General features: G+C 41.5%; 1 protein-coding gene across 25 annotated transcripts in view; it reads left to right on the top strand.

Moving 5' to 3' along the window:
* MACF1 (microtubule actin crosslinking factor 1) overlaps nucleotides 1-26,541 on the top strand; it is a 348,476-nt gene that overhangs the window by 296,446 nt on the left and 25,489 nt on the right. For 21 of the 25 annotated variants that reach the window (XM_084787104.1, XM_084787103.1, XM_084787112.1 and 18 more), the window contains 27 exons: nucleotides 553-719; nucleotides 2,375-2,534; nucleotides 2,858-3,184; nucleotides 4,361-4,445; nucleotides 5,109-5,350; nucleotides 6,008-6,214; nucleotides 8,601-8,720; nucleotides 9,164-9,271; nucleotides 10,099-10,317; nucleotides 11,493-11,696; nucleotides 13,459-13,690; nucleotides 14,245-14,471; nucleotides 16,266-16,388; nucleotides 16,482-16,583; nucleotides 16,933-17,034; nucleotides 17,116-17,289; nucleotides 17,376-17,531; nucleotides 17,669-17,866; nucleotides 18,474-18,602; nucleotides 19,157-19,330; nucleotides 21,558-21,713; nucleotides 21,819-22,025; nucleotides 22,154-22,273; nucleotides 23,199-23,368; nucleotides 23,884-24,043; nucleotides 25,593-25,787; nucleotides 26,077-26,205. In XM_084787104.1, the coding sequence (XP_084643230.1) occupies nucleotides 553-719; nucleotides 2,375-2,534; nucleotides 2,858-3,184; nucleotides 4,361-4,445; nucleotides 5,109-5,350; nucleotides 6,008-6,214; nucleotides 8,601-8,720; nucleotides 9,164-9,271; nucleotides 10,099-10,317; nucleotides 11,493-11,696; nucleotides 13,459-13,690; nucleotides 14,245-14,471; nucleotides 16,266-16,388; nucleotides 16,482-16,583; nucleotides 16,933-17,034; nucleotides 17,116-17,289; nucleotides 17,376-17,531; nucleotides 17,669-17,866; nucleotides 18,474-18,602; nucleotides 19,157-19,330; nucleotides 21,558-21,713; nucleotides 21,819-22,025; nucleotides 22,154-22,273; nucleotides 23,199-23,368; nucleotides 23,884-24,043; nucleotides 25,593-25,787; nucleotides 26,077-26,205 (4,593 nt within the window). The remainder of the gene's footprint in view (nucleotides 1-552; nucleotides 720-2,374; nucleotides 2,535-2,857; nucleotides 3,185-4,360; nucleotides 4,446-5,108; nucleotides 5,351-6,007; nucleotides 6,215-8,600; nucleotides 8,721-9,163; nucleotides 9,272-10,098; nucleotides 10,318-11,492; nucleotides 11,697-13,458; nucleotides 13,691-14,244; nucleotides 14,472-16,265; nucleotides 16,389-16,481; nucleotides 16,584-16,932; nucleotides 17,035-17,115; nucleotides 17,290-17,375; nucleotides 17,532-17,668; nucleotides 17,867-18,473; nucleotides 18,603-19,156; nucleotides 19,331-21,557; nucleotides 21,714-21,818; nucleotides 22,026-22,153; nucleotides 22,274-23,198; nucleotides 23,369-23,883; nucleotides 24,044-25,592; nucleotides 25,788-26,076; nucleotides 26,206-26,541) is intronic. The other 4 variants (XM_084787109.1, XM_084787113.1, XM_084787102.1 and 1 more) reach the window with 1 other exon arrangement.

Genomic DNA, 26,541 nt, shown 5'->3' with positions numbered 1-26,541 from the left:
TATCTGTTATTTTAGATCCTAAAACTTTTTCTGTGTGATTTTGTGTGGGGTGTGTGTGTGTGTGTGTGTGTGTGTGTGTATGTGCGCGCGCGCACGTGTGCATGCATGCGTGCAGGCTGGCCTTGAGCACACAGAGATCCGTCTGCCTCTGCCTCTTAAGTACTAGAATTAAAGGTATTGCACCACCACTCTGGGCTTGTGTACTTGTCCCTTAATTGAAAAAAAGTTATCTGTCAATAATATAATGACAGCGTGGTACTGTTTAACTGAAGTGAGTGGGGGTAGTAAGAACTACGCTGTATCACATACTTTTTTGGGTCAGGAATGCATTGCTTGATTAAGCTTCGGATTCTCCATGATAAGTTGTTTGATCTCTTTTTCTTAAAAGTAGAGTCTCACTGTGTGTGTCACGCTAGCCTCAGAGAGATGCACCTGCCTCTGCTTCCCCGGCGCTGGGGTTAAAGGCCTGTGCGCCACTACACCCAGCTCTTGGATTGTTTTTAAATGACCCTTTGTTGTTACTTTCCTTCTCTTTAAACATATACGCCACAGTTGCTCCAGCGACTCTTAGATGACCGGAAGGCCACAGTGGATATGCTTCAGGCGGAAGGAGGCAGAATAGCCCAGTCAGCCGAGCTGGCTGATAGAGAGAAAATCACTGGGCAGCTGGAGAGTCTTGAAAGTAGATGGACTCAACTCCTCAACAAGGCAGCATCCAGGTAAGGGCTCTGAGGAGCGGTCAGAGGAGTGCTCTGTCCTGTGTTTGGTTTACAGACTGGAGTGCTTTACAAGCTCTGGGATAACTCATGTATTGCTTTGGAGGGTGTTCAGTGGCTTTTACTGATGGGTGGTAAATGGTTAGAGACAATACATACACTCTCAGGAGCTGAGTCAGAGGTACTTGGTGTGAGAGTTGGCTCTTGTGAAACAGAGCTAGCTGATGTCCCAAAGGACAGATGTAGAATCCTTGTCATCTAGCCAACTTACAGTCTTGACTTTTTTTGTTTTTTTATTTTGTTTTGGTTTAGTTTAGTTTGGTTTGGGTTTGGTTTTTCAAGACAGGGTTTCTCTGTCCTGGAGTCTCTTTGTAGACCAGGCTAGCCTCAAACTCACAGAGATCCACCTGCCTCTGCCTCCCAAGTCCTGGGGTTACAGGTGTGTGTCACTACGCCCAGCCAGTCTGAGTTCTTGAGACAGGTTTCTCCACCTCCCCTGCATATATAAACCATGTTTGGAATTGAAACTTGACATGTCTTTTTTCTGTTAGGTTATACTGATATTTGATGAATTTTTGCATCGTCAAGCTAGTCTGTGACAGTTTAGATATGTAGACCTTCGAGAGAGAGGTATTTTCTATCTCAAAGTAAAATAATAAAATAGGCTTGATAAGTGTAACTTGGATAAAGCAAATGTTAGCAAAGTTTTACTGAAGCAAATGATGTAATCCCAAAACGTCTTCTTTTATTTATTTTCCCAATAATAGGGATTGAACCTAGGACCTCATGCATACTGGTCAAAAGTTCTTCTGAGCTACATGCCCCAGCAGTACCAGGCCTTTTAAAATAGCTAGCATTCAGCCTGTTCTTAGTATACAAACCTAGCATTATGGCCTTTCTTTACTGATTTGGTGCTCATATAGGTCTGTTGGTTATTTCCAGGTTTTTTATGTAAGGCGGTTTCCTCTCCCCTTTCTAGTTTATATTATACTTAAAACCCAGGCTTAACGTGGATATTATATAAAATTTAAGATTCTATATGACCTGTAAAGTGTGTGTGTGTGTGTGTGTGTGTGTGTGTGTGTGTGTGTGTGTGTGTGTGTGTGTGTTGTCTTAAATTTGGTTTGAAAATGCTAGAAACCTAATTGGACTTTTGAAACTGGGGAGCGGGGGTCTTAAGAGTAAACTACTTTGGTTTTCAAATATTCTTTTAACTCACATGCAAAGATAGCAAGCATAGAGTAAGACATGAAAACAGTTGATTTGGTGCCTTTAAGTTGCATTTATTGTGACCCTATGTTCAGGTGGTACGTTCCTTTCTGATAGGCGGTCTAAGGGGGAGTCCTAAAAGATCTCCTTCCGTCCTCAGCCTGCTACTGCTCACGATGTGACTAGAGAAATCTTGGTTTAAGCCATCAGGATTATCATTCTCTTGTTTTAATCACGGGATAAATATCCTGCCCACCGTAAGAAGGTCAATGAAAAATAATGCTGTGAAAACTTTTATAACAGCAAAGTAGTGCTACCCAGTAACGTGTGTTTTGTTCACTGTTCGCACTTAAACCATGCCTGGTAAAGACTGCTTTTACTGAGTTTCATACTACATGACTCGAACTGTGAGTTTCTGCCTGAGCAACTTGTTCTGTGTATTTGTGTAGGCAAAAACAGCTGGAAGATATCTTGGTTCTGGCCAAACAATTCCATGAGACAGCTGAGCCTATTTCTGACTTCTTATCTGTCACAGAGAAAAAGCTTGCTAACTCGGAACCTGTTGGCACTCAGACTGCCAAAATACATCAGCAGATCATTCGACACAAGGTAGGAGGCACTATGGTAGATGAAACACTGAACTGGAAGTAAAAACTGAAGAACTGCAGCATTCTCTAGAAGATGTTTTATAGAGTTTTTAGTTTAAGTCAAATGATGAATTGCAAAAGTTACATGGGGTGGAGTAAAAGTAGACATTACTAATAGGCTAACATCAAAGGTGAGAAAACAGCTTAAATGCCACTTTTCATATTATTTTTGTCATGCAACAGGTGAATTTTTATTTTAATTTGTTCTGTTATTTGTTATTCATTGTTTCATGTTTGCTTTTCATTTACTTTTTCGTTACTCATTTTTTCCATCTGGATTTCCAGGCTCTAGAGGAAGAAATAGAAAACCATGCAACAGATGTGCACCAGGCAGTTAAAATTGGGCAGTCCCTCTCCTCCCTGACATGTCCTGCAGAACAGGGTATCATGTCAGAAAAGCTAGACTCTTTGCAGGCCCGATACAGTGAGATCCAAGACCGGTGCTGTCGGAAGGCATCCCTGCTTGAGCAGGCACTGTTCAACGCTAGACTGTTTGGGGAGGATGAAGTGGAGGTGCTCAATTGGCTGGCTGAGGTTGAGGACAAGCTCAGTACAGTGTTCGTAAAGGATTACAGACAGGATGTCCTGCAGAAACAGCATGCCGACCACCTGGTATTTGTGTTTTCATTCTTACAGTTATGTTACTAAATTATTTTGTCATTTTGATATGTTTCTTTTCATTTCTTTTTCTTTAAATTTCTTTTTCTCCCTTCATTTCAAACACTTCCTCTTTATTGTATGCATAGTATATTTATGCATATAAGTGCATAATTGAATTGTTGCCAAGTACTAATTCTTTTGGATAGTTTCGTGAAAAAACTTGTATTTAACAAGCTGAGCTAATGTTCTTGGAAGATCCTACAGGTTAGAGTCAGGGCCCATCTCAATTGCAGCTTGTGCTTTACATCACTGAGTAACGTATCAGCAGGTTTTCATTTGAGTGGATTAGAGCATACTGTAACAAAGCCACACATATCTAAATGGCATCCATAATCTCATCATATAGGTATAATTTAAGAATATTTCTGAAATCCCAGGGATTCTGTGTCATCTTATAAAATATGCCTGTTTAGTCTTGTCTTTTCTTCGTTTCTTTTTTTTTTTTTTTTTTTTTGGTTTTTCGAGACAGAGTCTCTCTGTGTTAGCCTTGGCTATCCTGGACTCACTTTGTAGACCAGGCTGGCCTCGAACTCACAACGATCCGCCTGCCTCTGCCTCCTGAGTGCTGGGATTAAAGGCGTGCGCCACCACGCCCGGCTCTTTCTTTGTTTCTTTTAAGTTATGTGTCTGTGTGCATATGTGCATTACAGTGCAGAAGCTAAAGGTGTCAGATCCGTGTGAGGGTGGCGTTACAGGTAGATATGAGCTCCTTGTGGTTGTAGTAGGAACCAACTCAGATTCTGTGAAAGAGCAGCCCATGCTCTTAACTGCTGAGCCAACTGTCCAGCCATGTTTCAGTTTGCTTTTATGACATCTCTTTATTTTGGACATAATGGGCATTTTGCTATATTTTATCTCTAACCTTCTTGTGTTCAAGTTTGAAACTGATTGATTGGTAAACCTAATTTCATACTAAATCTTTTCTCATCTAGCACAAAAGAGAGCTTGCTTATAAAGCATTTCTTAATGTCTTGAATAATCAAATAGAGTAACTAAAGAGATAATAAGGGAATCAAATGTTTGATTTTTAAACTGAACTGCCATCTCCTTAGCCTTTTTTTTAAGCTCTCATATTTCTTCCTTTTGTTATGCCATAGTTTTGGAATTAATGCTATTGTTTCCTTTCAGGCTTTAAATGAGGAGATTATTAATAGAAAGAAGAATGTAGATCAAGCTATTAAAAATGGTCAGGCTCTTCTAAAGCAAACTACAGGTACTTTGAAAAGTTTACCTCTTAGCACCTCTTTGAGATTGTTTTATTTTATATTTTGAGTTCTTTGTCTATATGTCTGTATGTGTACCACATGTGTATTTGGAGCCCTCAGAGGCCAGAGAAGGCATTTGGGTCCCCTAGAGCTGGAGTTACAGATTGTTGTGAACCCCCATATGCTTCTGGGAAACAAATCCAGTTCCTTGGAGCCATCTCACCAGCCCCACCTCTAAGGATCATAAGCACCAGCATTGACCCCACTTCTCCTGGTCTATGAGAAACTTGATATTCACTGATTATATTGCTGTGCTCCAGGGAAGCTGGTAACATGTTCATTTTCTGCTAAATCTGTTGAAAGCTACAAGACTTGGTTGTCTTAAACCTGGTTATACATGACAATTCCTCCTGCCTCCCAATACATTGAATAAACATCAGCATTGTCTGTAAAGTTCTGGGAACATCTGAAACGTCTTCAGTTGGACTAAAAGCGTAATCTCAGAAGTGGTTTATATGGTTGAAGGCTTATTTCCAGGTAACCCTCAGTTTGGGATATTAGGTGAAGACAGCACACAACAAGAGAGGATATGAAACTTAAAGACAGGATTAAAAGGACACCAGCGTCCTGAGAGCTCTCTCACGTGAACGGTGGTGTGCTGCTCTTCACAGGTGAGGAGGTGCTGCTTATCCAGGAGAAGCTGGACGGAATAAAGACCCGGTATGCAGACATCACGGTCACTAGCTCCAAGGCGCTCAGAACTTTAGAACAAGCCCGGCAGCTGGCCACCAAGTTCCATTCTACATATGAAGAACTAACTGGGTGGCTGAGGGAGGTGGAGGAGGAGCTGGCAGCCAGTGGAGGACAGTCTCCCACAGGGGAGCAAATACCCCAGTTTCAGCAAAGACAGAAGGTAAGCCATCATTTTGCAGTGTAACAGGGAAAAAGGTGTCATCTTTGTCTGAATCATGTTTCCTTGGATCTAAACCAAATGTACGCCTGCTTTCTCTCTTGTTTACTCATGACAATAAGATTTGACATAAAGACATGTATAAGAAGAAAGAAGTCAGTTTCCAAATCCTAGGAAGTTTGCTTGCTGTGTCATGTATACTTTACCTCCACTGTTCATTCTAAAAGGGGGTACTATTTGGAGACTGGAAGAAGACAAGTGAAAAGGAGGCAAGGACCATTGATGAGGGCACTGGAAGGGGAAAGAATAAGAGCAAAGCAAGTAAAAGAATTAAGGGGAGGTGCTTTATAGCTGCAAGAGCAAATGTAGCACAGAAATTCTGGGTGGTATTTGTTAAGTTAAATGCCCCTCATTAGAGCATTAAGGGATAGAAACAAAGAAACACTGTTTTGCCCACAGACAGTGTGGCTCAAATCTTGCAGTCAGTTCTAAGTAAGCAGCAGCTAAACCTAAAGTTAGGATTTAAAATGATTGGCAAATGTGAGGCAAGGAAAAAAGCTGAAGGAAGGAGGTCAGTGCCCTGCTGGGATGTGTTGTAAGAGCACTGCTGCTCGTGTGCTTAATTTAGCAAGGTGTGGCCTGAAAACTTTCCCTCCTTAGGAATTGAAGAAGGAGGTCATGGAGCACAGGCTGGTACTGGACACTGTGAACGAAGTGAGCCATGCTCTCCTGGAGCTGGTGCCTTGGAGAGCCAGAGAAGGGCTGGATAAACTTGTGTCTGATGCCAACGAGCAGTACAAACTGGTCAGTGACACTGTTGGACAAAGGGTGGATGAAATTGATGCTGCTATACAGAGATCACAACAGGTAATGTTTTAATGCTGTGCACTAGTGTTATAGGTCTTGGTATGTATGTATGGGGTAGGTGCTATAACCTATGTAAGTACAGGTTCAGGAAGAAGAAGAATGAGATTAAAATAAATAGAACAAACATATTTCAATAATGGGAAACACTTGGAAGAGGTTTGATCCAAATTTGAACCAAAATACTCAATCCCTTTGAAAAGAGGAAAACTTGCAAGAGTATTACGTGAGGCATTTTGTTTTTAAAGATTTTTTTACTCTTGCATTTATGGATGTTTTATGTGCATCTATGCCTGTGCACTATGTTTATCCCTGATACCAAAGAAGCCAGAGGAGGGCTTGGGATTAGATGGTTGCAAGCTACCACATGGGTTCTGGGAACTGAACACAGGTTCTCCGATGAGAAAGTGCTCTGAGCCTCTGTGCCTCTCTAGCCCTGTCTCCCCACCTCCCTTATTTAGGCTCTAATTGTATAACTCCAGCTTAGCCTTAAATTCACAGAAATCCACCTGCCTCTGCCTCCTGAAAGTTGGGGTTAAAGGTGTGCGGCACCACTATTTTAGCATTAGATGGAAAAAGGAAAGATACCAAGAACTATTATTATTTTCAAATATGCAAACCAAAATAGCACAACCGTCCAAAATAGAATTTTCGTAAACACAGGTGTCGTATTTCCCTTTTTTCCTTCTGCTTCTGGTGTGGGGAGCAATATTGCTTTTCTCTGTAGCTAGATATGTACTTTTCCCCCTTTCTTTTTTTGAGATAGAATCTCCCTATGTAACCCAGACTGTCCTAGAACTCAAACTCCTCCCGCCTTATCTTCCTGAGGCGTCACTGTCACCAGCCCTGCTACATCCCCAATTATCTTTAGGACTATCCCTTATCAGTGCCAGCTATCTTGAGTTACAGTGTATTATGCTTGAGAAACTGAGTTCTCACACACACATCCTGCACACAGACACTTTGAGACACTGTGGTGTGCCTCATCTGTCCTCCAACTCAAATTCTCTGAACTCCTAATTCTTCTGCCTCCACATCCCAAGTGCTAGGATACAGGTCTTCTCCACCATGTCCAGCTCATTACTTTTTTCTTTAAACATAGGTTTAGCATCCCTAATCCAAAAATGTAAAGTAGTTCAAAATCCAGAGGATGCTCAGCCAGTAATATTGTCTATATAAATATTCTAAAATTCAGAATATTTCTGTCCCTAAGCATTTCCAATAAAGAGAACTAAACTAAACAGAAGTTAGTTCAGTTTAGATTTTATCAACACTTATACAGAGAATGTTCTTAGTTTTTGTGGTTGTGTTTGGGGTTCTTCTAGGTCCCATCCTTCATCTGAGCAAGTTCTTGTAAGTTAGCACTACTCAGCTGTCTATGGCCATTTTAAATTTATATTTTAACACCTATATCCAGGCATAATGGCACACACCTGTAATCCTTTGAAGCTAAAGCAATTTGGGTTATATAAAAAGACTTTGTCCCAGCTGTGCGTAGTGGCACATGCCTGTAATCCCAGGAGACAGAGGCAGTTGGGATCTCTGTGAGTTCGAGGCCAGCCTGGTCTACAAAGTGAGTCCAGGACAGCCAAAGCTACACAGAGAAACTCTGTCTTGAAAAACAAAAACAAAACAAAAGCAAGCAAACCAAAAAATAAATAAATAATAACAAATGTAAGTAAAGCTACTACTGTCTAATGTTGGAATTGGAGACAGTTGACAAAGAATGCCACTCCATTAAAGTTCCCTAATTAGAAGCACACTTTGTAAGATTCCAACTGCTATTTCTAATGGAGGACCAACCATCTACTAAGTTTTATAACTTCTTTTTTGAAGTTTAATTTTTATACATTTTTGTTGTAATTTTATTTTATTTTTTGAAAACTTTATTTGTGAGACAAGGTATGCCTGTGTAGTGCAAGCTGGCCTCAAACTTTCAAGCCTCCTGTATCAGACTCCCAAGTTAAAGGCATGCACTACCACACCTGGCCTAAAGTATCATGTGGTGCTGTTATTCCTGTTCTCCACCCATGCTGCTGCAGACTGAGTCCACAGCCTCATGCATGTTCACCAATTGCTCTACCACTAGGACAAAGCCCTCTACAGCTTGTTTTGTGATTCTTTGGATTCACTTTTTTGTTTTGTTTTTGAAACAGGATTTCTCTGTGTAGTCTTGGCTGGCCTTGAATTCAGAGATCTGCCTGCCTCTGCCTCCCAAAGTAATGGGATTAAAGGCATGTGCCACCACCACCCAGCTGAATTCACTTTAAAGAAAAAACAAAACAACTATATTTCTGAAGATCCAGGCCTTTCTGTGTTGGGTAATTTATAGTTGGAAGAAAAAGACACTGGCTGTATATAACTTGTTTGTTTTTATTGCCTCTGTTAGTATGAGCAGGCTGCTGATGCAGAGCTAGCTTGGGTTGCTGAAACAAAGCGAAAACTGATGGCTCTTGGTCCAATCCGTCTAGAACAAGACCAGACGACTGCTCAGCTGCAGGTACAGAAGGTAAGGATAGACCAGCCCAAGCGCTCCCCACATCCTGACGGGGGGAGCTTGTGACTTCTCTGAGTAAGTAGAATGATTTAATAAAATGATGGTAGAAATCAACCCATAAATACTTCAGTTGGGTGAGGAAAATATATTTTGTTTGTTTCCTTTTGTGGAAAAGAATAAGTAGACCTTTGAATCTGAGAAAGAATGGTTAGCAATTTCCTGAGTGTTTTAGGAGGGAAAACCATTTGTGAACAACTAAAATGATAGGCATTGAAAAGCATTTTTTTTTCTTTTAAAGATAAGCACTGCTGATGAGTAAAAGTTAAACTTCAAGAAAACTTTTTAATGCATTTTTAAAGCTATGAATCCGATGTGTTGTGTTTGACATTTCACTAGTATAGGTGCAGAGCAGGGTCTCTTCCCTTCTTGACTTAACTGTAGTTCGCTTTTCAAAGGCTTTCTCCATTGACATCATTCGACACAAAGATTCAATGGATGAGCTCTTCAGTCACCGCGGTGAAATCTTCAGCACGTGTGGAGAGGAGCAGAAAGCCGCACTGCAGGTGAGTTACAGCTACTGTTCATGCTGCTGTTCTTAATCATGGTAATTAGAAGTGGAACTATAAAATAATGTTTTAAAAATATTTTTTCCTGCTATACTTTTTGATTATTGATGGTTAGGATAGGGCATGATGGCACATGCCTATAGTCCCAGCACTTGAGAGAGTGAGGCAAGAGAACCTCAAGTTCTAGGCCAGTTTGAGTTGTATTTGACCTTATTGCATAAGCACCACACAGAGTGCGTGGTAAGTACTGTTTCTTCAGTGGGAAAAACTACTTAAGCCATTCCTTCTAAGCATCTGACAAGTAAGTGCAAGATTTGGAATGTCAGTTTTCCTCTGCTTTGTCGGGATACTGTTGTTTCATTGTGTCTCTCTGCTAGGCTTTTGTGGTTTTGTTGTTTTTGTGTGTTTGTCATTTGGAACTGAGTCCTGGCTGGCCTGGAGCTCACAGAGATGCCGTGGCTCTGCTTCATCACCACCACGCCTAGTTCTAGATTATTTTTATTATGTCTTTCATGTGCTGTTTTACTGCCTTTTTAACTATATTCATACTTCCAAATTCTAGAAATGATGCATATGTGTGATAGTTAAATTTGAATTAAATATAAGGAGATTACAAATCACTTATTCATTAGTCCATCTTTGTTAATTTAGTGTGTGTTTCTTAACACTTGGGTGGGTGTGTGTATGTGTGGGTGTGGGTGTGTGGGTGTGATTTTGTTGGAGGCCTTTATGCATACCTACATTTGTTGTTGTTGTTTAAGGGGGGACAGTTTCTAGTAGTAATTTCCCCCCCTCTTTTCTTTCTTTCTTTTCTTTCCTCACAGGAGAAAACCGAGTGCTTAATACAGCAATATGAAGCCGTTAGCCTGCTTAACTCAGAGCGTTATGCTCGCCTAGAGCGGGCACAGGTCTTAGTGAACCAGTTTTGGGAAACATATGAAGAGCTCAGCCCTTGGGCTGAGGAAACACTGGCATTGATAGCACAGCTGCCTCCACCAGCTGTTGATCATGAGCAACTCAGGCAGCAGCAGGAAGAGATGAGGGTAAGGAGCATGCTTCTTCCAGCTCAGTGAAAATGGGCTATATAACTTACTGAAAAACAGTACTTATTAGGTCTGTGGGGTGAGTTTTGTTTACAAAGTTAATTCCTAATCAGACTTTCTTTTCACAATAAAAATTCATGTTATTCTTCTTTGTTTAATTGATTAAAGAATAAGATTATAGATGTGTCAGTCCCAGTACTCTGGACATGCGGGTCATGAGCTAGAGGACAGCCTGGGTTACAGAGAAAGTTCTAGTCCAGGGTGGGTTATAGCAAGACTGTGTCTCAAAAGGTTAAATTAAAAGAGAAAGATATTTAAAACAACTTTTGTATGTAGGGATAAAGAAAGAACTAACCAGGGCTGGGATATAACTCAGTGGTAGAATACTTGTCACATGCCTGAAGCCCAGATTTTGATCCCCAAGTACAATAAGAAACAATGAAAGAACTAGCTAAAAATCAAAAGAAAGTTGAAATATTTCTGAGGCTGGTCAGCTATTATTAAGGTGTGACTGGATGGCTCTTTCACTGATTAGGGTGAGAGCTGTGAAGGAATTAATTAGAGCGTATTTGCCTCGGTTCTAAAGAGAAATGTATAGATACATCAGCTAAAACTGTTCCCATGAATAATGCTTTACTTAAGTGTTCATTTCTGGTTTATGCTCCCTCCTTAGTACTGTGCCATATTTAAGTGGGAGGTGTAAACAGGACATAGCAGCAAAGTCAGAGTGGTTGTACTACCAAATGATTGCTGTTCTCAAGTTGCCCTGCTTGGTGATGTAGGCTGAAGTATAGACATCCTGAGCTATGCTAATTATAATGTGATGCAAAGATACACTTAAAAGGCTGGCATGACATAGTAGCAGGGTAGAAATGAGACAGGATATGCCCAGGAAAACTTCCATAGTTTGATCTGGTTTGGGAAATTAAGAGAATTACGTAGCATTGGAGGCTCTCAGTAGACAGTGAGACACTAGAACTTGCTGGTTTTAACAACTCAGTTTGTTCCTCTCAAAGTTGTTACTACCTCTGATCAGAGTATTTAAATACACTGGTGTAAACATGCTCACTTTGTTGTGACCTAGGAAACCACATTCTTGGCCCCACTCATTGTTTTTGTTGCTGATTGCTTCTTCTCTTCAGTCACTATGTTTTAATTCATATTTCTTCCCATAGCAACTAAGAGAATCCATTGCTGAACACAAACCTCATATTGATAAGATACTAAAGATAGGTCCACAACTAAAGGAGCTAAACCCCGAGGAAGGGAAGATGGTGGAAGAAAAATACCAGAAAGCAGAAAACATGTATGCCCAAATAAAAGATGAAGTGCGCCAACGGGCCCTGGCTCTGGATGAGGCTGTGTCCCAGTCTGCTCAGGTATGTGTGTTTGTGTTAGTACTCTTAACTGCCCACCAGCCAGAGCAAGAGTTCTCCGTCAGTTACGCCTCTGTGCACTGGAGCACCTGACACCATGCTGGAAATATGTTATCTGTACCGCAGGAAACTGTCCCCTTGCATTTCTGTTCTTAGCACTGGTACACTGACACTGTATGAGAAGTGAAGTACATCTTGGCTGGTATTGTTTACTGAAAACTTGATGCTGTGGTGGCTGTTTAACAGGGATGATTTGAGGATAAATTAATTTTACAGATCTAAAACCAGTGATTACGTCAACAAAAGTCAAATTCCAGTCGGGGCTCCTAGTGTGGAGACTCAGAATAACAGCACAACAACTCGGCACCAGCTTTTGTTGCTGTTTGCTTGTTTGTTTCAAGACAGGGTTTCTCTGTGTAGCCTTGGCCATCCTGGACTCGCTTTGTAGACCAGGCTGGCCTCGAACTCACAGTGATCCACCTGCCTCTGCCTCCAGAGTGCTGGGATTAGGCGTGCGCCACCACTGCATAGTAGCAGCCAACTTTTTAAGTTCAGAAAACGTATGCATCCACAGGGAGAGGAACACCAAAGAGAAGGGAACCCACCAGCAGTAGACTTGAGAGCATGTAACTACACACTTCTCAACTAATTTATTACTGTTAGTGGTACTTTTTGTCATGTCTGGGTATTTTATTCCTGTGTTGAGTCAATATTCTTGGTTAATACTCGTACTTACTCAAGTTTTTCCCCCCACCTCCCGTCCCATCTCACTCACATTGTGGAATGTGTTACTTTGTGTTGTTGCTGCCTGCTCCTGTTTTCCCCACATCGTCACATTTCATTGTTGTGTTGACTGCGCCCACCATTACAGATTACAGAGGTAAGGTACCCATTCACTCCATGGGAGTCGGTGTTCTTACAGAGCTGAGATGAGGAAGCCTATAAGAAGGCTTCCCCTGCCTTTTATGGAAGTTAACTGTGGCCGTTTTGCTTGGGGTGGAATATAGCAGTAAGAGAATGGTGGGAAATGGTTTTGCTAAAGAAATTTGTTTTTCTTGTAGGGCACTTAACATTGGTGAGCCTTACCTAAATTATTAAACCCAGAGTTGGTTTTAGATGGGGTTTTTAGACAAAAAACTTTTCTATGCTGTTCTTGCTTTCCAACTTGTATATGAAATTATAAATAACAATTTTATGATTTTGTTAATTTTGTTAGAAGGACCAGAAAAGTGCAGTAGTTAGATTTGACCTTCCTTATTACCTCTCCTCATGCCAGTGTTCCCTTTCTCCTGGTTCCGCATTGTGGGTTGTTAAACTGCGTGCCATAGTACGTGAGCATGTTACGTTCCTGTGCATTTACACAGCCCTGGAGGGCATCTGACTTGTGGGTCTAGTCTTCTGCATGCATCTGTCATCTGAGATGCTGAGTGCTGACTCTCTCCAGTTTTGTCCCTTTATAGTCTTGTCCCTTTCTCATCATATTAGTTGGAGTTGGAGAAGTATTGTGATCATACTAACCATTTTAGTTGATTTTTGCCATATAACAGTATTTTTGGACTCACAAAATAAATTTTGCCTTTTTCTCCCCCCTTTGATGGGTCAGCTTCAGTGTACCATGTCCAAAACAGGTTTTTTTAACAGCCATTGGGCCAGGGCTAACCCTGGCTATCCTAAACAACAGGTTTATACTTTGACCTTACACCCTCACATGTCTTCCAGTATGATGAAGTGTTGCTATGATGGCTAATAATTCAACTCTGTTTAGTTTCATGATAAAATTGAGCCTATGTTGGAGACTCTGGAGAATCTTTCCTCTCGACTGCGGATGCCACCCCTAATCCCTGCTGAAGTAGACAAGATCAGAGAGTGCATCAGTGACAATAAAAGTGCTACCATGGAGCTAGAAAAACTGCAGCCATCCTTCGAGGCCCTGAAGCGTCGTGGAGAAGAACTCATTGGGAGATCTCAGGGAGCAGACAAGGATCTGGCTGCAAAAGGTTCGTAGTGAATCTAATTGGGTTTTAAGAAAGACAATAGAATGAGCTCCAGGCAGTGACTATCTCCAGTGTCCTGCCCAGCGACACTGCTCAAGTAATGAGTATTCCAAAAAGTCTGTGGAATTCATTTAGAATTCAGAACACACTTTCCTATTGAAACAAGGTTACAATTGGGAGCTAGATTCCCAGGCCAGGAAACAAATGCTCCTTTAACCCCTAATGTGAGTATCACAGTATCAATAGTGGGCCAAACATAAGTACCTTTTGTAACACTTTCCATGGGAAATTCACAGAAAGTTCAGTAAGAACCCTGGAAGGAAGCATTCCCTTCTCAGACCTTTGTAAGTTGAGGCTTTTTGTCTTACCAGATATTTCGTGTGATATTTCCAGATAACTTATGTGGTCCCTTTATGAGGGAGAGCAACATAAGCAGAAAAAAATAATGTAGAAATGATAGTAATAAGCCTATGGTGAATTCTAAGTAATGTCAGAATTAGGAGTCTCAGTGAGAAATTTAGAGAGGTTCTGTTCACATCTCTCCTTTACTCCTTCAGAAATCCAAGACAAGCTGGATCAAATGGTGTTCTTCTGGGAGGACATCAAAGCACGCTCTGAAGAGCGAGAAATTAAATTCCTTGATGTCCTTGAGTTAGCGGAGAAGTTCTGGTATGACATGGCAGCTCTCCTGACCACCATCAAAGACACGCAGGACATTGTCCATGACTTGGAAAGCCCTGGCATTGACCCATCCATCATCAAGCAGCAGGTTGAAGCTGCTGAGGTAACAAAACCACAAAATGTGATCTTGAATGTGTGTCCTTTAACAAAATACCATATCCATGTTGGTTGCTGTGTGTGTGTGTGTGTGAGAGAGAGAGAGAGAGAGAGAGAGAGAGAGAGAGAGAGAGAGAGAGAGAGAGAGAGAGAGAGAGAGATTGTGTATGTGGTGGTGATAATGACGATTTTTATTGGTTTTTTCATGTTTCTGTACAATGCTGAGGATTGGACCTAGGGTTTCATACATGCTAAGCAAGTGCAGTGCCCTGAACTGGGTCTCTGGTGCCTGAGTTATGTTGTGGTAGCTGTTTAGCCAGGTTCAATGTTTTGAAACTTTAGTTTTGTTGTTTGTTCTTTTTTTTTCTCCCCCCTTGGTTTTTTGAGACAAGGTTTCTCTGTGTAGCCTTTGGCTGTCCTAGACTTGCTTTGTAGACCAGGCTGGCCTTGAACTCACAGTGATCTGCCTTCCTCTGCCTCCCGAGTGCTGCGATTAAAGGCGTGCGCTACCACGCCCGGCTCTGTTGTTTGTTCTGTTAGGTTCATTTTTATTATTTTATGTGTATGAGAGTTTTCCCTTCATGTGTGTGGTGCTTGATGGGGTGGTAAGCCTCCATGTGGGTGCTGGGAATTGAACCTGGATCCTTTGCAACAACAACAGGTGCTCTTAACCACTGAGCCAACTTTCCAGCTCTTTATTTCGTTTTTTAAGGTGAGACTTTTTCCACTTTCAGGAAGGAGATAGTAGAAAATAAAAAATCTGAATTCATCATCCAGGGATAGCAAGTTATTTAAGCATATCTTTTTCTAGTCTTTCTGAGTAGTCACTAGATGGACTTCACGTGATATCTATTTGGCACAAGCAATGCCTGTCTCGCCATCTTAGGTTAGATGGTGGTGAGTGTTTCATATGGAAGCTCTCTTCTCCTCTACCCTGCTCTGTTGGTATGTGAACCATGTTTTGGGCTCTGACAAAGAACTGATGGTGCTTAAGATTAAGTAGCCCAGCTGTGACCGTGGTCTGTCAACACTGGTATCTGTAACTTGTACTGTGTTGTTTCTTTTTTTTTGTTTTTCTTTTTTTTTTTGGAGCCAGGAAGGGCCGGTAAATTATCAAAACTCATTACAAGCTCCAAATTTATGCTCTTCTTGCCATTTTAGTTTTTTTCTTAATTTTTAAAAAAGATTTATTTAGTATACAGTGTTATCTGCTTATAGGCCAAAAGAGGGCATCCAGTTACATTATAGATGGTTGTGACCCACCATGTGGTTGCTGGGAATTGAACTCAAGACCTTTGGAAGAGTGCTCTTAACCACTGAGCCATCTCTCCAGCTCTGCCATTTTAAAAAATACTTATTTATTATATTTACAACATTCTGCCTGCAGGTCAAAAGAGCGCACCAGATCTCATTATAGATGGTTGTGAGCCACCATATGGTTTCTGGGAATTGAACTCAGGACCTCTGGAAAAGCACTTACTAGAAGCATTCTTAACCTCTGAGCTATCTCTTCAGCCTTCTTCTTGCCATTTTTGTCATGACTATATGCTTATATCTTATGACTTACATATATAATATATTTGATCTACTTATTTGTTAAATATGTACGTACATTGACCACATGTGGGTATGAGGCTGCACTCTGGATAAGCAATATCTTAAGAGTTAAAAACATTTTGTACTTTTTGAGGCTCTGGTTAGGGCTTGCTCTTGATGGCAGGGATCTGTGTTGCATTTGCAAAGGTTGAGAAGTTATAGTCTGCTTTCTGTTCTGACTCATCCTCTGCTCCTTTCCATATAGACTATTAAGGAGGAAACAGATGGTCTGCATGAGGAGTTGGAGTTCATTAGAATCCTTGGAGCAGATTTGATTTTTGCCTGTGGAGAAACTGAGAAGCCTGAAGTGAAGAAGAGCATTGATGAGGTGTGAAGAGTGGGGAGGGGTTCAGAGGAGGCATAGTGGCGGTGGGCCACAGAAACATGACTAGAAGAGTCTGATTCACTGTTTTTCCCATAGATGAATAATGCTTGGGAGAACTTAAACAAAACTTGGAAAGAAAGGCTAGAAAAACTTGAAGATGCCATGCAAGCTGCTGTGCAGTATCAGGACACTCTCCAGGTAAGAAGAGGCTGGGAGATGCCCACAAAGGAAGCGTACGTTCTAGTCTCTCTTTGTCATTTTCTAAATCTGGTACAGAGTGGCTCACCCTCAGTACTGCAGCATTCTGAAACCTAAAACAATGTTGCTCCCACATTTCTGGCCTAAGTCTCCCAATTCTGTTAAGAAAAGTGTTGCTACAACATATAGCCAAGTTTCAGCTACTACTGCCATTTTTATTGTCGTTGCCTGCTTGTCATATTTGTACCCATTCAGCTATTCAGTGAAGCTGGCCTGACTATGTAAGTCATTGCTTGCTAGAGGTCCTAAGCCCACATTTTGCCTTTATGTATGTGTGTTTTTATTTCAGGCTATGTTTGACTGGCTAGACAACACTGTGATCAAGCTTTGCACCATGCCCCCAGTGGGCACTGACCTCAACACTGTCAAAGATCAGTTAAATGAGATGAAGGTCTGTACGCAGGAATGGCTTTGAGAAGAGTTGCTTCTTGAAGACTTGGTTTAATGTTAACGTTAAGAACATCTTTTGCAGGAGTTCAAAGTAGAAGTTTACCAACAGCAAATTGAGATGGAAAAACTCAATCACCAGGGTGAATTGATGTTAAAGAAAGCTACCGATGAAACAGACAGAGACATTATAAGAGAACCACTGACAGAACTCAAACACCTCTGGGAGAATTTGGGTGAGAAAATTGCCCATAGACAGGTAAGGCTGGTGGTAGCATAGGTCAATGAACTGCTCTCTGCCTGCTCTCATTTCCTAACAAATGTTTCTTGTCTTGTCGTGAGCAGCATAAACTAGAAGGTGCTCTCTTGGCTCTTGGCCAGTTCCAGCATGCCTTAGAGGAACTAATGAGTTGGCTAATTCACACTGAAGAGTTGCTGGATGCTCAGAGACCAATAAGTGGAGACCCAAAAGTTATTGAAGTTGAGCTTGCAAAGCACCATGTAAGTTTTTTGTTTTTACCTAATTTTGTCAGTTTGAGACAAGATACTGCCACCAGAAACTTAATGTCATGTGGACTTTAATGAGACAGGCTTAATAGCATCAAAAGAGATAAATTATATCATTCAACATTTTTTAGGTTCTAAAAAATGATGTTTTGGCTCATCAAGCAACAGTGGAAACAGTCAACAAAGCTGGCAATGAACTTCTTGAGTCTAGTGCTGGAGATGATGCCAGCAGCCTAAGGAGCCGCCTGGAAACCATGAACCAGTGCTGGGAGTCTGTGCTGCAAAAGACAGAGGAGAGGGAACAGCAGCTGCAGTCAACTCTGCAGCAGGTACGTGCCATCCATCCAGTCTTGATGGAGGAGCATTGGGAGGAGAGCCAGGATCTGTTTGCGGTAGAGCCCCTTTTGAAAATAGCTGCAACTGGGTGTGGTGACCTGTTATCCCAGCACACAGGGAGGCAGAGGCAGGCAGATAGCTGTGAGTTTGAGGCCAGCCTGGCCTCCAGAGTGAGTCTAGGACAGCCAAGGCTACACAGAGAAACCCTGTCTTGGATTGGAAAAATAGAGCTGCTTTTGATTGGCTGGTTCTTTGGGGATTTGTTTGCAGTTGAGTGTACGTACTATTCATTCATTCAGTCTTTACTCTGACAAACTTATTTTGAGATTCAGGTTTTCCTATAGCAAGTCAGGCTTCTCTTCCTATTTAGCAATCCCTTAGTCCGTTCATCAGATTACAGTAGGCATCTCCACTGTGTTGAGTCTGAAGGACTTTGCTAGATTCTGGCCATAAGCAAGCAGATTGTGCCAATCCAGAGACAAACAAAAGTGTTTTGCTTGAGAACAGCTTCAGAATCCTCCCAGTAATCAGGATCAGTCAAAAGTTTGTGTTTACAGCTGATTGCTTACTGATACTGCTGATATGTCTTTTTCTCCCAAGGCCCAGGGTTTCCACAGTGAAATTGAAGATTTCCTCTTAGAACTCAATAGAATGGAGAGCCAGCTTTCTGCATCAAAGCCTACAGGAGGACTTCCTGAGACAGCTAGAGAACAGCTTGATACACATATGGTAACAGCAGTTTCTTCAGATTGCACATAAGCATCCTATGTCTGAAAGACCTATTTACCAGGAGGCTCTGGTGCTAGCAGTGCAGGTCTTCTACAAGCTACAGAACCTAACTCGGGCAGCAGTGGTGAAGAAAAGAGTCAGTTAGAAAGGCCTTGGTAAACTGGTAAACTGAGTCCATATGTTTGGTAGGCACCTGAATATTGACTAGAGGTGAGAGTATAACCAATATTTTGGTAAAGGTTTAAAGAAATCTGAGAAATGCTGACAATGTTTTAAGAGAGCCTACTGAGAACAAAAGGCAACATAACTTCTGGGCAAATCCTTAATAAAAAGCAAAAACAAATTATTAAAGACTACTTTTGAGATATTTGATCCTTAAAAAAAAAATAATGTTATTTTCTTGGTGGGTTGATTGTTTTCATATTAAGGAAGAATTGTGGGTTTTATTTACTAACAGCTTATACTTTGAACTGACCCTGAAAGAGACATACCAAGACAAGGTCTTCTTCTGGGACATAGATATTATTGATATCTTTTGCTGCCTGCTCTTATAGGAACTGCATTCCCAGCTGAGAGCCAAGGAAGAGACTTACAACCAGCTGCTTGACAAGGGCAGGCTTATGCTCCTCAGCCGTGGCGATTCTGGGTCTGGCTCAAAAACAGAACAGAGCGTGGCACTCTTGGAACAGAAGTGGCATGTGGTCAGCAGTAAGATGGAAGAGAGAAAGGTACCACTGCAGAATACTGTTTGAGCAGTATGTTTGGTGACCATATGGCATTACTGTCTGCACAAGATGGGTGTGCTGTGACATCAGAAAGCTTACCCTCATAATCTTATTAATCTACTGACAGTGATCTCCAGCCTGTGTTCCTACTTAGAAACAAAGTTTTGCTGGAATTCATAGCATGGTATTGGGAAGATGGGAACAGGACAGTGAAAGAAATGTGACCAGCAATTTTCTGCAAGGAATTTTACTGAAGGCCAGAAGGATGTCAGTTATGACGTCTCCCACTGAATCTCAGAAACTGAGCTTTCTTTTTATAAGCCAAAAGGGGGGGTGAAAGTCAAGGCTTTTTCCAGAAAAGTTGGGGATTTGTGTTTGTTTGTGGCTACAGAGTCTCATTCTCTTCACTGCTAGTCACATCCAGTATAAAATATGCAAATAAACCCACTGGCCGTGTCTACTGAGTAAATAGGGATGAAGTGTGTCCTGGACACTGTGCTAGGTGTTGGCAGGAAGAGTAAACAAGCACACCCTAACATTTTGGAACTGTTGGGCAGAAGAACACAAAGCATATTCACACACACTAAGGAACATTTTTAGAGAAGCCCTAGTTTGTGAAACTGTCATGGCGTAGGTTTGTATAATTTCGTGCTGTGAAGACCAGCCAAAAGGACCTAATGTAAGCCTGTGTTCTGATTCTTGCTCTCTGCCCTACAGGAGGCAGAGGGGAATTAGTGAGGGAAACTGAGGCAGAGTCTTAACTCAATGAATTTTCCTGGCAAGGATTTTGAGACAGGAAAATCTCAAATTTAAGAGCAGTGTGGGCTGTAAAGCAAGAAAGAGTAGACTTCAGTATTAATTTCTAAATGTGTCTGAAAGCTTTGAGGTAGACATTAGTGTTCACCTGATTGTTTATATTGGTTCATCCTTTTTTTACAGTATTGGAAATTGAACGTAGGCCTCACTTTCACTAGGCAGACATTCTACCACTGCATGTTGTATGTTTTTAGAACATTCATTATAAAGTAACCTGAAAGGATGAAGAAAAGAAAAAAACAAAACATGTAATCTAATCAACTGCAGTTAGTAGCAGTTAAATTTTTAGCGTACAAAAACAGAGCAGAGTTTTTTGAATATATCAATTTTTAATATAGTCCGCATATAATCTTTTTAGAAATCCCCATTTTACTTTGCCTGCCTAATGGATGGCCACAGGTGTCCACTAAAAAGCTAGAATAGTTCTTGTAGACCCTGGACTAGTGCTGTACTAATGGAGACTAGCACTTGCCCCGAATGGGCCATTATTTTCTACCATTCTTAGTTAAATGAGAATGGTTAAAAAACTTATACTCGGGTGTGTTCCAGTAATACTATGGCATCAACACACATTTCAGACTCCTATTTCATGCTATGCTTTCTAAGCACATTAGTATATAATTATAATATTAGTACTATATGCTCATAAAACATATTAATTATAATGTTTTACCTCATATTAATACAAACATATCAATTGGTAAAAGTTCTTCCCTGGCATGAACAAGTGTTTGACTTCCCAGCACCTTATAGACTGGCCATGGGGGTTCCTCTCTGTATTTAAACAGAGGGCACCACAGCAGCTGCATCGTCTTTACAGTTATGTGCATGTCCTTTACCGTCTCCATACCATAAAATGTACATTAAAGAATGGGGATTTTGTTTGCTTGGTTGGTTGGTTGGTTTTTGGAGAGGAGGTTTCTCTGTATAGCCGAGACTCGGCATGTAGACCAGGCAGGCCTCAAACTCACAGCAACCTGCCTGCCTCTGCCTCCCAAGTGCTGGGATTAAAGGCGTGTGCCACCATGCCTGGCAAGAATGGATTTTGGGGGATTTTGTTTTTGTTTTTGTTTTTTAACCAGGAATAGGATTTAGATCCTGCAGCTGTCACCACCACTAGAGCATGCTCACTCACAATTATTGAGTAGTTTAGTGTGCTCTTAAATGGTCTAGGAAGTACAGTATGGCTAAGAAAGCTTCACCCCTAATTGTGTCTTTTCCTTTTTCATTTACCTCGTTCTTGTCCAGGGGTTCTAGCTTCAGACACTTAACATTTAGAATTCCTGTCTTTTGTATTTGAGGCACATTACGTGGGTCTTCTTGTCTAGGATCATTTAATCTGGTATACATCTCATGCCTTTGTTGTCAAAAGTGTCTGAACTTGGTGCTTTTTTGTGCTATATTTAAAATTCAGTCAAAGCTTGAAGAGGCCCTCAGCCTGGCAACAGAATTCCAGAATTCCCTGCAAGAATTCATCAACTGGCTTACTCTAGCAGAGCAGAGTTTAAACATCGCCTCGCCGCCTAGCCTGATTTTGAACACTGTTCTTTCCCAAATAGAAGAACACAAGGTAACTGTGCCTTAAGATGATGCTACCTTCCCCTTAAAAGGAGTCATTCAAAGGAGTGCTCCTTCACCTTGTTTATGGCTAAAAAGAGTGCTGTGTTCCCCACAGGTTTTTGCTAATGAAGTAAATGCTCATCGAGACCAGATCATCGAGCTGGATCAAACGGGGAACCAATTGAAGTTCCTTAGTCAGAAACAGGATGTTGTCTTGATCAAGAATTTGTTAGTCAGTGTCCAGTCTCGGTGGGAGAAGGTTGTCCAACGATCTATTGAAAGGGGGCGGTCACTGGATGATGCCAGGAAGCGGGCAAAACAAGTAAGTTATAAAAGAAGGCATGGCTTCATGAAGAGCCTTGAGTCCTGAGCCTCTGAAATGACGAGCATAGACGGGTGTATAGTTCACACATTCTTTTCTATTACAATGTTTACCTTACTTAATTTTAGTTCTATGAAGCTTGGAAAAAACTGATTGATTGGCTAGAAGACGCAGAGAGTCATTTGGACTCAGAACTGGAGATTTCCAACGATCCAGACAAAATCAAACTTCAGCTTTCTAAACATAAGGTAAAGTGATTTGTTGCTGTGAGGTTCTAAGCTTGGTATTCATCAAAGCCTGTTGCTTGCTAAAAATAGAAAGTAGAGCAAAAACAAACAGTTAAATCGTGTTAAAATATGGAGAAGGGACTAGGAATGTAAATCATTTGGTAAGAGCTCTTGCCTGGCGTGAACAAGGCCTCCTGTTGACTCCGTAGCACCTCGTAAACTGGCCTCGGTGGCTACTGTGTGTAATCCCAAGAAACAGGAAGATGGGAAATTCAGTCAACCTAGAATGTGTAAGACTTTGTCTCCAAAACAAAGTCAAGATGAAAGCCAGGAATGGTGACAAATACCTGACTTTACAAGCTGAGGCAAGAGGATTGAAGGTTAAAGAGTAGCCTTGGTTCAGTAGAAGATTTCCAGGCCAGCTTGAGCCCACAGACAAAAAGATGATGAAATCAGCCTTCCTTTCTGTTTTGTTGGTTTTGTTTTTGTTTGTTTGTTTGTTTGTTTGTTTTTGTAGTGCTGGGGTTGAACTCAGGCTCCACATAAGCTAGACAGTTCTGCCTCTGCTTTCACCAACCCAGGGGTCCATGGGGTACTTAGATAACATGACATTCATACTCTTGAGTAATATCTGAGCAAACTGCGCATGTGAGTAACTAACCCAAAGTATGGGTTTTTAGAAATTGCCATGTACTGTATATTGTGGTATAAACAAAAGTTATAAATTTCTTTTGTGGGAAAGCTATTGTTAATTTTAGAGTTTCGTTTTGTTTTGTTTTTCATGCTATAATTACTTTAAACCTTGAAAAAAGAAATTGATTATAAATCAAGACATATCCCACCTCTTGGGGAACTGGGAATTAAACCCAGGACCTCAGGCTATTATTACTTGATTTTTATTATATGTATATTGTTATTGTTTGTTTTCCTTTCTTTCTGGAAACAGGAATTTCAGAAAACTCTTGGTGGTAAACAGCCTGTGTATGATACCACAATCAGAACTGGCAGAGCACTAAAAGAAAAGACTTTGCTTGCTGATGATACGCAGAAACTTGACAATTTGCTAGGAGAAGTCAGAGACAAATGGGATACTGTCTGTGGCAAGTCTGTGGAGCGGTGAGCATGAGTGTCCTCTATAAGCACAGACCCACACAGATATGGCATGGCAAAGTGTGTAAGAGATTGTCACTAGGGTAAATAGGAGTAAGGTCTGGATAGATGGCTTAGTGACTAAGAGCACGCATTGCTTTTGCAAGGACCCAAGTTTGGTTCCCAGCATTCATATGGTGGCTCACGTTTGTGATCAATTCTAGTGACTGATGCCTTTAATCTCAATTCTAGGAGATCCACCACCCTCTTTGGACCTTTGTAAGCACCAGGCACACACAGGTGTGCAGACAAAATATAGGCAAACTACTGATAAAATAAATCTAGTCTAGACATAGTTTGCTTTAAAACATCTGGACATTTCTCTCACTTCTCTTTAGCGTATTTATAGCTGTTCTAACAGAAGTTACGTGTGTAGAGTTTAAGTACTATTCCCTTTCAATAGTCAGAATTGTGAGCATTGATGATGATGACAGTGATGATGATGATGATTAAAATCATTGTGTTTTCTCTGCCTTTCTCAGACAGCACAAGTTGGAAGAAGCCTTACTGTTTTCAGGCCAGTTCATGGATGCTTTGCAGGCCTTAGTTGACTGGTTGTACAAGGTGGAGCCACAGTTGGCTGAGGACCAGCCTGTACATGGGGACCTTGACCTTGTCATGAACCTCATGGATGCCCATAAGGTGAGGAGCAGGAATTGGCTGCTTGGGAAACAAAGCCACAGAGTCTTCTTGTCTCTGCTCCGTGTTGACCACCTAGAGAAGAATTCATGCCTAATGAGGATTTCTAGAGGAGCAGCTCTTTGTACTTTTGGCCAGGTGTACACGCCTTTAATCTCAGTGAGTTCAAGGCTAGCCTGGTCTACCTAGCAAGCTCCAGGACAACCAGGGATATGTAGAGAAACCCTGTCTCAAAACAAACAAACTTGATGGGATTTCGCATCAGTCACAAAGAATTTACCAAAATTGGTTTGACTCAGACGTGGCAGCATGCGAAGAGGTTCTTCCTGTTTGTCTTTTGGTTGAGTCTCAACTGAAATTTAAATTCAGAGGGAAACTGTTAAGAAATGTTTCCACTAACACCTAAAATGGAAATGGGAGGATTTTTTCCTAACCACTTTGTATAGTAACAATCCTACCACCAGTTCATTTGTCCTGTACCTGTTGTATCGAGCTACATAATGTTCTCCTGTTTTAACACAAAATTTTCTACTTTGCCTTGAAACTATATCACATTCTATGGGACAGTGGGATAGCTCAACAAGTGACAGGGCTTGCTGCCAGGCCTGATAATCCAAGTTCAACCCCTGGAACCCATATTCTGGAAGAAGAGAACTGACTCCAGCAAGTTATCCTCTGACTTCCATGCCTGTCCTCACATAGAAACAAAAACAGAACTAAGTATAATTGATCACATTCTTTATACTTCAGCTATGTTCTTTCTTATATCCCTCAATTCTAGAAATGCTGGGGTAATTATTTCCATTTCTCAGATTAGGAAACTAACTCAAGTTAAATAAGCACCTTTTCCAAAGTCAAGCAGGTCAGAATGCCTGAGCTGACATTTACAGCTGTAGCTTCTGATTTTTATTTTTAAATCAAGTTGAAGTTTCTTTAAAAAACAAAAAGAAAAAAAGAAAGAAAAGGTTGAATATAGATTTAACTGAGGAAGAAAGGTGTTCGTGGTTCAGGCTTTTTGAGAAAGTCACCTGTTTGCTTTCTCTAATATACCGTCCTGCCTTCCTCTGGGTAAATAAGACATCTGATAAGAACCTACCAAGGAGATCGCTTGTTCTGAGGTTTTACTCCTTTTTCAGGGTGTGCCCCCTCCCTGAGACAGAATTTCTTTGTGTAGCCCCGGCTGTCCTGGACTAGTGTTATAGACCAGGCTGTCCTCAAACTCAAAGATTTGCCTACCTCTGCCTCCAGAGTACTGGGATTAAAGGCGTGTGCCCAGCAGTTTTACTCCTGATACCAAACCTGTACCACACACAGGGCTAGAGAGATGGCTCACCAATTGAGAGCACTTTTGTTCTTTCAGAGGAGCTGGGTTCAGGTCCCAACCATCCCTGGTTCCAGTTCCAAAGGATCTAGCACCCTCTTCTGGCTTCCGTGACTGCTAGGCATGCACGTTGCATGACATACGTACTGCAGGCAAAACACACACAAAATAAAATAAATCTTTAAAAATTAAACAAACAAAAACCCAAATTCTCATTTCTTCTTTAACTAGGTTTTCCAAAAAGAACTGGGAAAGCGAACTGGCACTGTTCAGGTCCTGAAGCGGTCAGGCAGAGAGCTGATCGAGAACAGTCGAGATGACACGACCTGGGTAAAGGGGCAGCTCCAGGAACTGAGTACTCGCTGGGATACTGTGTGCAAACTCTCTGTTTCCAAGCAAAGCCGACTTGAGCAGGCCTTAAAACAGGTAAGATAAACCTGCCAACCCCTGTCTGGGGCCCTGAGCATATAGATTTTAGTTTCTCTACCATAACCATGAAGTCCAGTCTTGAAATGAAGATTACATTGAAATTCTGAACATTTAACTGGATTCTGACCAGTCATTGACCTTGTTCTCAAAGGTCTACAAACCTGGCGTTGGCAAGGGCATCGTATGCTCCGGTAGAATGTGCTACTGGATGCTTCCCCAGCACACTGTAGTGTCTAGACCTCAGCTGCAGAGCGGGGCCAGCTCCTCTTGTGCTTGGTTATTTTAGGCAGAAGAGTTTCGGGACGCGGTCCATATACTGTTGGAGTGGCTTTCTGAAGCAGAACAAACTCTTCGCTTTCGAGGGGCCCTTCCTGATGACACAGAGGCCTTACAGTCTCTCATTGACGCCCATAAGGTAAGCTAGTCTCAAGGTTTGGTGATCTGTGCTGCTCAACCATGCTGAGAATTGCCCCACCACTAGCAAAAAGCAAAATTTGTTTGTAAATGTCAGACCTCTTATGAAAAAAAAGAAAAACCGGAATGGGCTGTGTGTGTGTTCAGCAGCAGCAGGCGCTCCGTGCTGCCTCTCAGCAGCATTCATCTACACAACTCACTCCTTGGCTTTGTTGGTTTTTTTGGGGGGGGGGGGAGTTTCGAGGCAGGGTTTCTCTGTGTAGCCCTGGATATCCTGGAACTTGATCTGTAGACCAGGCTGGCCTCGAACTCACAGTGATACGACTACCTCTGCCTT

The sequence above is a fragment of the Acomys minous genome (assembly GCF_964271855.1).
Source record: "Acomys minous genome assembly, chromosome: 6".
Lineage (NCBI taxonomy): Eukaryota > Metazoa > Chordata > Mammalia > Rodentia > Muridae > Acomys > Acomys minous.
The sequence above is the reverse complement of the archived record's forward strand: the minus strand, read 5'-3'. Positions and strand labels throughout refer to the sequence as shown.